The sequence below is a fragment of the Hemiscyllium ocellatum genome, chromosome 4 (assembly GCF_020745735.1).
Source record: "Hemiscyllium ocellatum isolate sHemOce1 chromosome 4, sHemOce1.pat.X.cur, whole genome shotgun sequence".
NCBI classification, from domain to species: Eukaryota; Metazoa; Chordata; class Chondrichthyes; order Orectolobiformes; family Hemiscylliidae; genus Hemiscyllium; species Hemiscyllium ocellatum.
The window spans coordinates 141474939-141487077 of record NC_083404.1 but is presented as its reverse complement, the minus strand read 5'-3'; the positions used below and the strand labels follow the sequence as shown (position 1 = coordinate 141487077).

The window sequence follows — 12139 nt, the reverse complement described above, 5'->3', positions numbered from 1 at the left end:
GCCACTGTTGAAATATTGTGTGCAATTCTGGTTTCCTTCCTATTGGAAGAATGTTGTGAAACTTGAAAAGGTTCAGAAAAGATTTACAAGGATGTTGCCGGAGTTGGAGGATTTGACCTATAGGAAAAAGTATAGGCTGTTTTCCCTGGAGCGTCGGAGGCTGAGGGGTGACGATATAGAGGTTTATAAAATTATGAGGGGCATGGATAGGATAAATAAACAAAGTCTTTTCCCTGGGGTCGGGGAGTCCAGAACTAGAGGGCATAAGTTTAGGGTGAGAGGGGAAACATATAAAAGAGACCTAAGGGGCAAATGTTTCACACAGAGGGTGGTACGTGTATGGAATGAGCTGTCAGAGGCAGTGGTGGAGGCTGGTACAATTGCAACATTTAAGAGGCATTTGGATGGGTATATGATAAGGAAGGGTTTGGAGGGATATGGCCGGGTACTGGCAGGTGGGATTAGATTGTGTTGGGATATCTGGTCGGCATGGACGGGTTGAACTGAAGGGTTTCCATGCTGTACATCTCCATGACTCTATTTACTGCCTTGACCACCAAAACTCAGCAGCAGCGTGTACCATCTACAAGATGTACTGCAGAAATTCACCAAGGCTTTTAATCAACAATTTCAAATCATGACTACTACCACCTAGAAGGACATGTCAACACCACCCCTTCCAATACACTCACCATCCTAACATAGACATATCACTATTTCTTCACTGTTGCTGGGTCAAATTCCTGGAATTTCCTTCCGAACAGCATTGTGAATGTACCTACATCAGATGGACTGCAGTGGTTCATGAAGGCAGCTCACCTCACCTATTCAAGAGCATCTAGTGCCAGGAAATAAATGTTGGCCCAAACAACGACATCCATATCCAATAAATGAATTAAAAACATTAGTTCATAACCTTAATCTGCAAAGAGTCATTAATGTTTGACGAGTTGTTAATTTTAAATTCAAGATTGCTGAATCTGTTAACCAAGTATGCTAATGAATCTGGACAAAGATGGGCATGTGGAGTTCGGTCACAGATCAGATGGATCTCAGTGAATGATGGAAGAGTGTGAATGGTCTCCCACCGTTCCTGTGATCTTTCTAGACCTGGCACAGACGTGATACACTGAATTGCCTATTTCTGTGCTGAAAATATCTCACATTATAAAAGTGGAACATCTAGCTTGATGATGACTTTGTAAAACATGCTTTAATCAGCACTTGAGATGGTGGTAAATACTTTGTAAAGTGATTCAGGTTCCAGATTCTCACTCATACTTGTCACGCACACATTAAACCCTGAAGCTGCTGTCAGTAAGATGATCGATGGGCTTCACAACCTCTTGCAACTGAACAGGTGATGTAATTAATTATCTGGAAGCTTTAAGTGTTTTTTTTAGAGAAATATATTCTGATCATGTTTCGTATTGCTTTGTGTTTAAAATGCACCAACAGTTATTCGTGACTCTGATTTCTGCATCATCATTTGACTTTCAGTTTGAAGTAGTTACATTTGTCTCCCAATGCGTGTTTCCAGTCTGACACAAAGGGTACAATAACTAGTATTTTACACCCCTTCCCAGCACCTGTTGAATCAAGACAAATGCTGATGAAGGGTTTTGTCATTAAGACAAATGATCAAATCCAAAGTCTGTACCATTTGTTTTTTGTAAGTGAACTGCTGCCTCCAGCTAATCCTAATTTGTTCTTCTGCCCTTAATCTTTATCTCATTTCCCCTTTCCTCCACATCATGGTCACTGCTATAGAGAATTTCTTCTCTTCCTCCATATACCAATTTTAGAAAAGCTATCCACCTGGAATGTTAATGTCCCTGTTTTAGCTGCTGACACGGCCACGCCTCATTGGGGTAGCACACTGGAAATCACACGTCACTATTTCTACAGTTGTCACAGAAGTTAAAGATTTTCAAATGTACACAGCATTCCCCAAGTTACCTGTGTTTTGACAGAAAGCACGGACCAGTACTAAACAAGAATTGCTACTTTTCTTTTACAAATGGCTGGATTCTAGCTACAGATTTAAATAAAATCTATGAACTGTTGAGATATAATTGTACTGGTTAAAAGTCTAACCACCTTACAAAGCTCTCTCTGCACACATGTAATCTTTAGGGTGTAGGTTTGCTCGCTGAGCTGTGGGTTTGATATCCAGACGTTTCATTACCTGGCTCGGTAACATCATCAGTGGTGACCTCCAAGTGAAGCAAAGCTGTTGTCTCCTGCTTTCTATTTATATCTTTCTCCTGGATGGGGTTCCTGGGGTTTGTGGTGATGTCATTTCCTGTTCATTTTCTGAGGGGTTGATAGATGGCATCTAGATCTATGTATTTGTTTATGGCATTGTGGTTGGAGTGCCAGGCCTCCAGGATAGATGTGTTGTCCCAGTCGAAATGGTGGTTATTTTCATCCATGTGTAGGGCTACGAGGGAGAGGGGGTCATGTCTTTTTGTGTCTAGCTGGTGTTCGTGTATCCTGGTGGCTAACTTTCTGCCTGTTTGTCCTACATAGTGTTTGTGGCAGTCCTTGCATGGAATTTTATAGATGACGTTGGTTTTGTCCATGGGTTGTACTGGGTCTTTTAAGTTTGTTAGTTTTTTTTTAGATTAGATTACTTACAGTGTGGAAACAGGCCCTTCGGCCCAACAAGTCCACACCGACCCGCCGAAGCGACAACCCACCCATACCCCTACATATACCCCTTACCTAACACTACAGGCAATTTAGCATGGCCAATTCACCTGACCCGCACATCTTTGGACTGTGGGAGGAAACCGGAACACCCGGAGGAAACCCACGCAGACACGGGGAGAACGTGCAAACTCCACACAGTCAGTCGCCTGAGGCGGGAATTGAACCCAGGTCCCTGGCGCTGTGAGGCAGCAGTGCTAACCTCTATGCCACCGTTTTTGTTTGAGAGTGTTGGTGGGTTTGTGTGCTACTAGGATTCCGAGGGGTCTCAGTAGTCTGGATGTCATTTCTGAAACTTCTTTGATATACGGTAAGGTGGTTAGGGTTTCCGGCTGTGTTTTGTCTGCTTGTCGTGGTTTGTTCTTGAGGAATCTGCGCACTGTGTTTTGTGAGTATCTGTTCTTCTTGAATATGTCGTATAGGTGGTTCTCCTCTGTTTTTCGAAGTTCGTCTGTGCTGCAGTGTGTGGTGGCTCATTGGAATAGTGTTCTGATACAGCTTCGTTTGTGTGTGTTGGGATGGTTGCTGGTGTAGTTGAGTATTTGGTCAGTGTTTGTCGGTTTTCTGTATACGCAGGTTTGTAGTTCTCCCTTGTCCTTTCTTTCTACTGTGACGTCCAGAAATGCGAGTTTGTTGTCGGTTTCTTCCTCCTTGGTGAACTTTATGCCTGTGAGGGTGTTGCTGATGATGTTAAATGTCTCTTCTATCTTGTTTTGTTTTGTGATGACAAATGTATCATCTATGTAGCGAACCCAGATTTTTGGTTTGATGATTGGTAAGGCTGTTTGTTCTAGCCTTTGCATTACTGTTTCTGCTATGAATCCTGATAGCGGAGATCCCATGGGTGTGCCATTGATTTGTTTGTAGATTATGTTGTTGAAGGTGAAGTGGGTGGTAAGGCACAGGTCCACTAGTTTCATGATGTTTTTGTTGGTAATGTGATTGATGGTGGTTGGGGTGTGTGTGATGGACTGTTCTAAAAGTGTGGCGAGTGTTTCCTTTGCCAGGTCGATGTTGATGGAGGTGAACAGTGCTGTTACATCGAATGAGATCATTGCTTCGTCTTCCTCTATTTTGGTGTTTTTGATGATTTTTAGGAATTCCTGGGTGGAGTGGATGGAGTGCTGTGACTCTTCTACTAGGTATTTCAGTCTCGCGTGTAGTTCTTTGGCCAGTCTGTAAGTTGGTGTTCCAGGTAGTGAGACTGTAGGTCTGAGGGGGGCTTCTGGTTTATGGATTTTTGGTAGTCCGTAGAATCGTGGGGTGTTGGTCCCGTCGGGTTTCATTTTCTGGAATTCCGTCTTGTTTAATTGTCCGGAATTGTGTAATTTTCTTCGGAGATATGTAAGTTAGTTTCCTAGTTGTGGGGTCGGGTCTAGCACCACCTGTTGGTAGGTGTTGGTGTCTGCGAGTAGTGCATTGGCTTTCTCAATGTAGTCTCTTCTGTTCAGGATGACTGTGAGCCGACGTTGGCCTGCAAGTAATATAACGATGTTTTTGTCTTTTTTGAGGTTTTCTAGGGCTTTCTTTTCTCGTGTGTTCAGTTTGTTTCCTTCCCTCTTTCAGCTCAGAGTAGGTGCAACTGTCTGTCTGATAGTTTGTTGTGTTTCTTCCGTGAGTTTGTTGTCCTTCAATGTGGTCTCTATGCCGTTAGGAAATCCTTCCTGTCAGCGTCTCGGTAACTGAAATTTAATCCTTTGACTAGTACCGCTTCTTCTGTGTCTGATAGGGTCCAGTCTGATACGTTCTTTATCCATGCCCCTGTGTTATCAGTTTTGTCTTTGTTTGTGAGTTTGTCAAGTTTTTTCGGGTGCAGCGGATGCAGTAAATCCAATATAGATGTGGTCTCCTCTACATTGGGGAGACAGGCCGCCTACTTGCGGAACATTTCAGGGAACACCTCTGGAACACCTGGACCAACCAACCCATCCGCCCCGTGGCTGAACACTTTAACTCCCCCTCCCACTCCGCGGGTCCTTGGCCTCCTCCATCGCCAGACCCTGGCCACATGACGCCTGGAAGAAGAGCGCCTCATCTTCCACCTAGGAACCCTCCGACCACACGGGATGAATGTAGATTTCTCCAGCTTCCTCATTTCCCCTCCCCCCACCTTATCCCAGTCCCAGGCACTCTATTCTGCATCATGGTGGGGCTCGGGTACCACTTCAACAGCAACAATGAGTATTGTCAAAACCAGATCCCCCTCTCTCCAGTGTCTTCGGTCTTTACACCTTCCAACTATATAGTACGTACAGCAGTGCAGTCCCAGCTCAATTCTTAGAGTTAACTTTTTGAGTTTGATGTGGGTCTTTAAAAGACACCTGAAATGTCTTACCATGCAATACTCTGGACCTAGTGCTTGAAAGTAGGACTAGCATAGACTAAGCATTGTTTTGACAGTACAGACATGATGGGCCAAAGGATCTCTTCTATATTGTACGATTCTATGACTCTGCTTCTTCCACGTTTTTGGGTAGAGAGTTGCAAAAGACCCCACTCCAGTGCCCCCCCACAAATCTTTCACTAGCCTGAGTGGGTGCAGCTCCAACACTGGAAAGTCATGAATTACTGTGGTCAAAAAGCTTGATGTGCTCAGGGAGCAGGGGCCAAAGTAGGGTCTGCAAGAAGTGATGAGTGAATGGAGTGATTGCCTTCACCTGGGAAGGTGATGGCCCAGTGGTATTGTCAGTGGACTGTTAATTCAGAGACCCAGATAATGTTCTGAGGACCTGGGTTTGAATCCTGTCACAGCAGATGGTGGAATTTGAATTAAGAATCTAATGATAACCGTGAATCCTCTATTGATTGTCAGAGAAAAAAAATCCATCTAGTTCACTAATGTCCTTTGAGGAAGGAAACTACCATCTTTGTCTGGTCTACATGTGACTCTAGACCCACAGCAGTACGGTTGACTCTTAACTGCCCACTGGGCAATTAGGGATGAGCAATAAATCCTCCCTAGCCAACAATGCCCTCATCCCATAAATGAATAAAGCACCTAACCTTCATCAAAGTGTTTGAAAATCTTTATAAATTGTTCATGGAATCCCTTCAGTACAGAAAGCTGACATTCAGCCAATTAAATCTGCAATGACATTTTGAAGAGCATCCCATCCTCGTGGATGTGATGAAACAATATATCAACCTAAGTTTGTATTCAAACATCTCCTGTGGCCTGAAACACCTTGATCATCTCATCAGGTTACTGAGATTTATCTTGCATTATAGATGATAAACACAAATGTTGGAAAAGTAAGATGAGGCACAAATATATAAGCTAGGTGTTTTGTTTAGAAAAAGGGTTCTGGAGAACTCATTAAAGTCTTTGGACACATTGTGAAGGGATACAATCATAGTTTCACTTGACATAAAAAATTTCCAGGAAACTGTTTAAATAAAAAAGCTGTCATTGGTATCTTGATCCTTGTGTAACGCCCAAGATCAAATTGCAAGGCCCTTCCTTGGCAGCTTGCTTTATAATTAGCTCCTTGCTCTCTGAGTGCTGTCAGTCAATGATCTTTTCTATCCTGCATTTACCCTTCCTAACAAGCTTTCTCGTTCCATTAGTATCTGGATTACCAAGGAGGCAGAAATTGCAACAATTTGACATGACTTTGCAAAATAATCAGGGGAGTATTTTGAGCAATACCAGTGGAAGTACATTAGGTGTGCAATGTGTGATCCATAGTGAGAACCTGATCCTTTACTGTAATGAATGTGAGGATTGTGTATGTCCTCGCTGCTTGGTGGGCAACAGGCACAAAACACACACATTCTCACCATTCGAGGAGGCTTGCAAGGAACAAAAAGTAAGTACCTGGTCTTTTCTTATTTAGCTACAGTGCAGTACGCGACGGACAAACGGGATCCCGAGAGAGGTTGGCTGTTGAACATGCTCCTTTCCTCAAGTTTTTATAAACAGGATCATTGATAGCTATCAATGTGACACACTGATCCATCCCTATAATAGTATAGTTGATGAGATAAGAACCTTTTCTTGATGCTCTAGAACCACATCTTCTTTGATTCAAATTTCAAATGGAGGTGATGATCCAGGAGTATAGAACAGGAATAACCAAAATTACTGAACTGCTAAGTATATTTAAGTCAGGGGCAAGGAAAGCAATATTTGTTTGTATATTCCTCAAAGGAGGGATGGCCAAGTGGAAAAGTTGCTAAGCTCTTAATCCAGAGATCCAGGTATTGTTCTGTGGACCTAGGTTCAAATTACATGCAGATGGTGGAATTTGAATTTTTTTTAAAGATTTGAGATAAAAGAGTCAATGAAGAAACCACAGTCAATTGTTGTGAAAAGCCTATTTGGTTAACAAATGTTCTTCAAGGAAGGAAATCTTCTGGCCTACATATAACTCTAATTCCTCAGCAATGTGCTTCACCGTTAACTGCCACATCAGCAATACATTGTTTAACTTTTTTTAAAAAAAATCCCTTCTGCGAACACTGACTTTTAATGAAATAGTTTTCCTGCTAACAGGTGTGAGCTGTTCATTCAGTTGCTCTCCTAAAACCCTCAAACCACCTTATTTAGATTTGCTTGTGATTCAATATTAGAATAAATCAATTATAAAACTGTTTATGAATGTATCCTGAGCATTATTCTTTGTACTTTCTCCAATTACATGTAATTCATCGTGTGAGGTGCTGCCAACATAAGCTATGCTTCATCTCCAGTGTTTTGCTTCTGTAATCCTGCTCTCCCATGTAGTAAAATTTCAATATAGTCTGTGTAGAAATCATACATGATGTTATATTTCTGTGATTATTCTTTATACATTCCTCACTTGCTGTTAATGTGTTCGATTGAGGCTCAGGTGAGAGAAATGAGCACCAGGTTGAGTCTGAAGTGACAAGTGTGAGTGACATGTTGATGGTACAAAGATAGGTACGAAAGGAAGTTGGGAAGAGGACATAAGAAGGTTACAAGTGATGCACTTTCTCAGTTCTGAGTAAGGGTCACTTGACCCAAATTGTTAACTCTGATTTCTCTCTCCACAGATGCTGCCGCGTCCGCTGAGCTTTTCCAGCAATTTCTGTTTTTGTTTCTAATTTATAGGATATGCAGTTCTTTTGATTTTTATACAGACAGGTTCTTGATTGGTAAGTGGATCAATGACTATGGGGAAAAGGCAGGGGAATGAGGTTAAGAAACGTATCAGACAAGATAGAATGGTGGAGCAGACTCGATGGGCAGAATAGCTGAATTCTGAAATATGTCTTATGGATTTATAAAGCTCTTTTCAGGCTTCAGATGATTTACTGATAACCCTCAGTCAGCTGCCTTGTTAACCTTTTATCGAGGTTACTGAATTTTAAACATTTAAAAAAAGAAAATGAGAAGAGAGATTTACCAATTCTATTGCCACATCGCTTCAAAATTCTATAAATATATACTCATTTAGGTTACAGAACATAGAACATTTCAGCGCAGTACAGGCCCTTCGGCCCTCGATGTTGCGCCGCCCTGTCATCCCAATCTGAAGCCCATCCCACCTACACTATTCCAATAATGACTTAAATGCACTTAAACTTGGCAAATCTACTACCGTTGCAGGCAAAGCATTCCATACCCTTACTACTCTCTGAGTAAAGAACCTACCTCTGACATCTGTCTTATAACTATCTCCCCTCACTTTAAAGTCGTGTACCCTCGTGTTTGCCATCCCCATACTTGGAAAAAGGCTCTCCCTGTCCACCCAATCTAACCCTCTGATTATCTTATATGTCTCTATTAAGTCATCTCTCAACCTTCTTCTCTCTAACAAAAACAGCCTCAAGTCCCTCAGCCTTTCCTCATAAGACCTTCCCTCCATACCAGGCAACATCCTAGTAAATCTCCTCTGCACCCTTTCTAAAGCTTCCACATCCTTCTTATAATGTGGTGACCAGAACTGTACACAATACTCCAAGTGCTGCCGCACCAGAGTTTTGTACAGCTGCAGCATAACCTCATGGTTCCGGAACTCGATCCCTCTATTAATAAAAGCTAAAACACTGTATGCCGTCTTAACAACCCTGTCAACCTGGGTGGCAACTTTCAAAGATCTGTATACCTGGACACTGAGATCTCTCTGCTCATCTACCCCACCAAGAATCTTACCATTAGCCCAGTACTTTGCGTTCCGGTTACTCCGACCAAAGTGAATCACCTCACACTTGTCCACATTAAACTCCATTTGCCACCTCTCAGCCCAGCTCTATATCCTATCTATGTCTCTCTGCAACCTACTATATCCTTTGTCACTATCCATAACTCCACCGACTTTAATGTCGTCTGCAAATTTACGAACCCAGCCTTCTACGCCCTCATCCAGGTCGTTTATAAAAATGACGAACAGCAGTGGACCCAACACCGACCCTTGCGGTACCCCACTGGTAACTGGACTCCAGGATGAGCATTTCCCATCAACCACCACCCTCTGTCTTCTTTCAGCAAGCCAATTACTGACCCAAACTGCTATATCTCCCACAATCCCATTCTTCCACATTTTGTACAATAGCCTACTGTGGGGAACCTTATCAAACGCCTTGCTGAAATCCATATACACCATATCAACTGGTTTACCCTCATCTACCTGTTTGGTCACCTTCTCAAAGAACTCAATAAGGTTTGTGAGGCACGACATACCCTTCACAAAACCGTGCTGACTATCCCTAATCAAATTATTCTTTTCTAGATGATTATAAATTCTATCTCTTATAACCTTTTTCCAATACTTTACCAACAACTGAAGTAAGACTCACTGGTCTATAATTACCACGGTTGTCTCCACTCCCCATCTTGAACAGGGGAACCACATTTGCTATCCTCCATTCTTCTGGCACTATTCCTGTAGACAATGACAATTTAAAGACTCGGCAATCTCCTCCCTGGCTTCCCAGAGGATCCTAGGATAAATCCCATCTGGCCCAGAGGACTTATCTATTTTCACACTCTGCAGGATTTCTAATACCTCTTACTTGTGAACCTAAATCACACCTAGTCTAGTAGCCTGTATCTCAATAATCTCCTCGACAACATTATCATTTTCTAGAGTGAATACTGTTGAAAAATATTTATTTAGTGCTTCCCCTATCTCCCCTGACTCCCCACACAACTTCCTACTCCTATCGTTGATTGGCCCTAATCTTGCTCTTGTCATTCTTTTATTCCTTAAATACCTATAGAAAGTCTTAGGGTATACCCTGATCCTATCCACCAACAACTTCTCATGTCTCCTCCTGGCTCTTCGGAGCTCTCTCTTTAGGTCTTTCCTGGCTACCTTGTAACCCTTAAGCGCCCTAACTGAGCCTTCACATCTCATCCTAAATAGGCCTTCTTCTTCCACTTCCTTCGTAAATCACAGCTCCCGCGCTCCACAGCTTCCTCCCTGCCTGACAGGTACATACTTATCTAGGACACACAGGAGCTTTTCCTTGAATAAGCTCCACATTTCTAACGCACCTATCCCCTGCAGTTTCCTTCCCCATCCTATGCTTCCTAAATCTTGCCTAATCTCATCATAATTGCCTTTCTCCCAGCTGTAACTCTTGCCCAGTGGTATACACCTATCCCTAAAATTCCTGAAGAAGGGCTCATGCCCGAAATGTCGATTCTCCTGCTCCTTGGATGCTGCCTGACCTGCTGTGCTTTTCCAGGAACACATTTTCAGCTCTGATTTCCAGCACCTGCAGTCCTCACTTTCTCCTATCCCTTTCTATCATTAAAGTAAACATAGCAAAATTGTGATCGTTATCACCAAAGTGTTCACCTACTTCCAAGTCTAACACCTGGCCAGGCTCATTACCCAGTACTAAATCTAACGTGCCCTCGCCCCTTGTTGGCCTCTCTACATACTGTGTCAGGAATCCCTCCTGCACATGCTGGACAAAAACTGACCCATCTATAGTACTCGTACTATAGTGTTCCCAGTCAATGTTTGGATAGTTGAAGTCCCCCATGACAACTACCCTGTCTCTTTCACTGCTATTGAGAATCATCTTTGCTATCCTTTCCTCTACATCTCTGGAACTATTTGGAGGCCTATAGAAAACTCCCAAAACTCTCCTTTCCTGTTTCTCACCCCAGCCCATACTACCTCAGTTGGTGACTCCCCAAACATCCTCTGTGCAATTGTAATACTGTCCTTGACCAACAAGGACTCACACTGGATGTGATCTCTCCTTCCTGATCATGCAAAGCTTACTGGGTGAGCAATCTGGAACCACAGGCAAATAGTCTGGAGACAAGGATTTAAATCCCACTGTGAAATTTTAATCCATTAAAAACCTGGAATAAAAAAAACTAACAAAATGGTGACCATGACATTGAAAATGAAGCAGGTTGCCTGTCCTGAATGGTGAAAAGTTTCCTGAGTGGTGTTGGAGATGCACTCATCCAGGCAAGTGGGGAGTATTCCATTGCACTGCTGACCTGTGTCTGGCTTTGGAGAGTCAGCAGGTGAGTTACTTGCTGCAAGATTCCTTGATTCTTACTGCTGTTGTAGACACTATAGTCCATTTCAGTTTCTGAACATATGAAGGAATTAACTCTTCACTTTAGAACTATTGGAAACACACAGGCTACATCTGTACAGAGGGGAATGTAATGTTCATGATGATCTTTCAATAGAAGTCTTTGAGCTGTATTGGCAGCCCCTTCTTCTCTTGATGTGGAGATTACTGTGTCCACCTTGTTTTATGATTTCTATCCGCAGCTTATTGTTTAATTCATTTCAGTTTCAGATTAGGAAGAAAGTGAAGGATTTGAAGAAGATTCATGACCAAATCAAGAAGGAGATGGTCAAGATTCCTCTGACTTTAAATGACATTGAAGTAAGCACTCACTGATAAGGTTTTTCTGTCTTTTATTCTTCTGGAAACTTTCAGGCTTTTATGAACGATTTATAATTCTTCAGCACAGGCTTCTGATTTACTTTTTCATTTCTATTTTTAATTTTGGGATTGTCCTGTGCCAAAGGGCCCTTGGATTCCTCACTGTTACAATTTGAGCTACTCAGATGTTTCCCTTTCACACACCCAGCTATCCTGTGCCTGCCAATCACTCACAAATTTAGGGCGGTTTCAGATTGTGGAATCATGCCTTGACATCATTATCACACAAATCGTATGATCCTTTGTAGGGCAACCAGAGCTGAGTTACACACAGTCTTCTAATCAACCTGTTCAGAGATGCTATTATACTCCTCTGGAGCAGGTGGGACTCGAACACAGACCTCCTGGTTTAGGGGGAGGGACACTACTGCTGCACAGCAAGGGGGCCCCGAGGAGAGTAATACATAAACCTTGCCACACCTGGGAGCAAATTAAATAATTATCATCACGCAGTCCAAACTTAAACATAGCTCCTATCTTCATAGGGGAAGATATAGCAAGTCTCCCAAAAATAATGACAACATTGCTATGTTTC

At 42.6% G+C, this 12139-nt stretch overlaps 1 protein-coding gene across 2 annotated transcripts in view; it reads left to right on the top strand.

The window, feature by feature from the left end:
• The first annotated feature begins 2946 nt into the window (after window positions 1-2946).
• Window positions 2947-12139, top strand: part of LOC132815536 (tripartite motif-containing protein 14-like) — a 34651-nt gene continuing 25458 nt past the window's right edge. Inside the window, exons 1-2 of one of the 2 annotated variants that reach the window (XM_060824544.1) lie at window positions 2947-3022; window positions 11449-11544. In XM_060824544.1, coding sequence (XP_060680527.1) covers window positions 11509-11544 — 36 coding nt within the window. In that variant the 5' untranslated portion in view covers window positions 2947-3022; window positions 11449-11508. Of the gene's footprint in view, window positions 3023-6233; window positions 6522-11448; window positions 11545-12139 lie in introns of those variants that run through there. The other variant, XM_060824542.1, reaches the window with a different exon arrangement.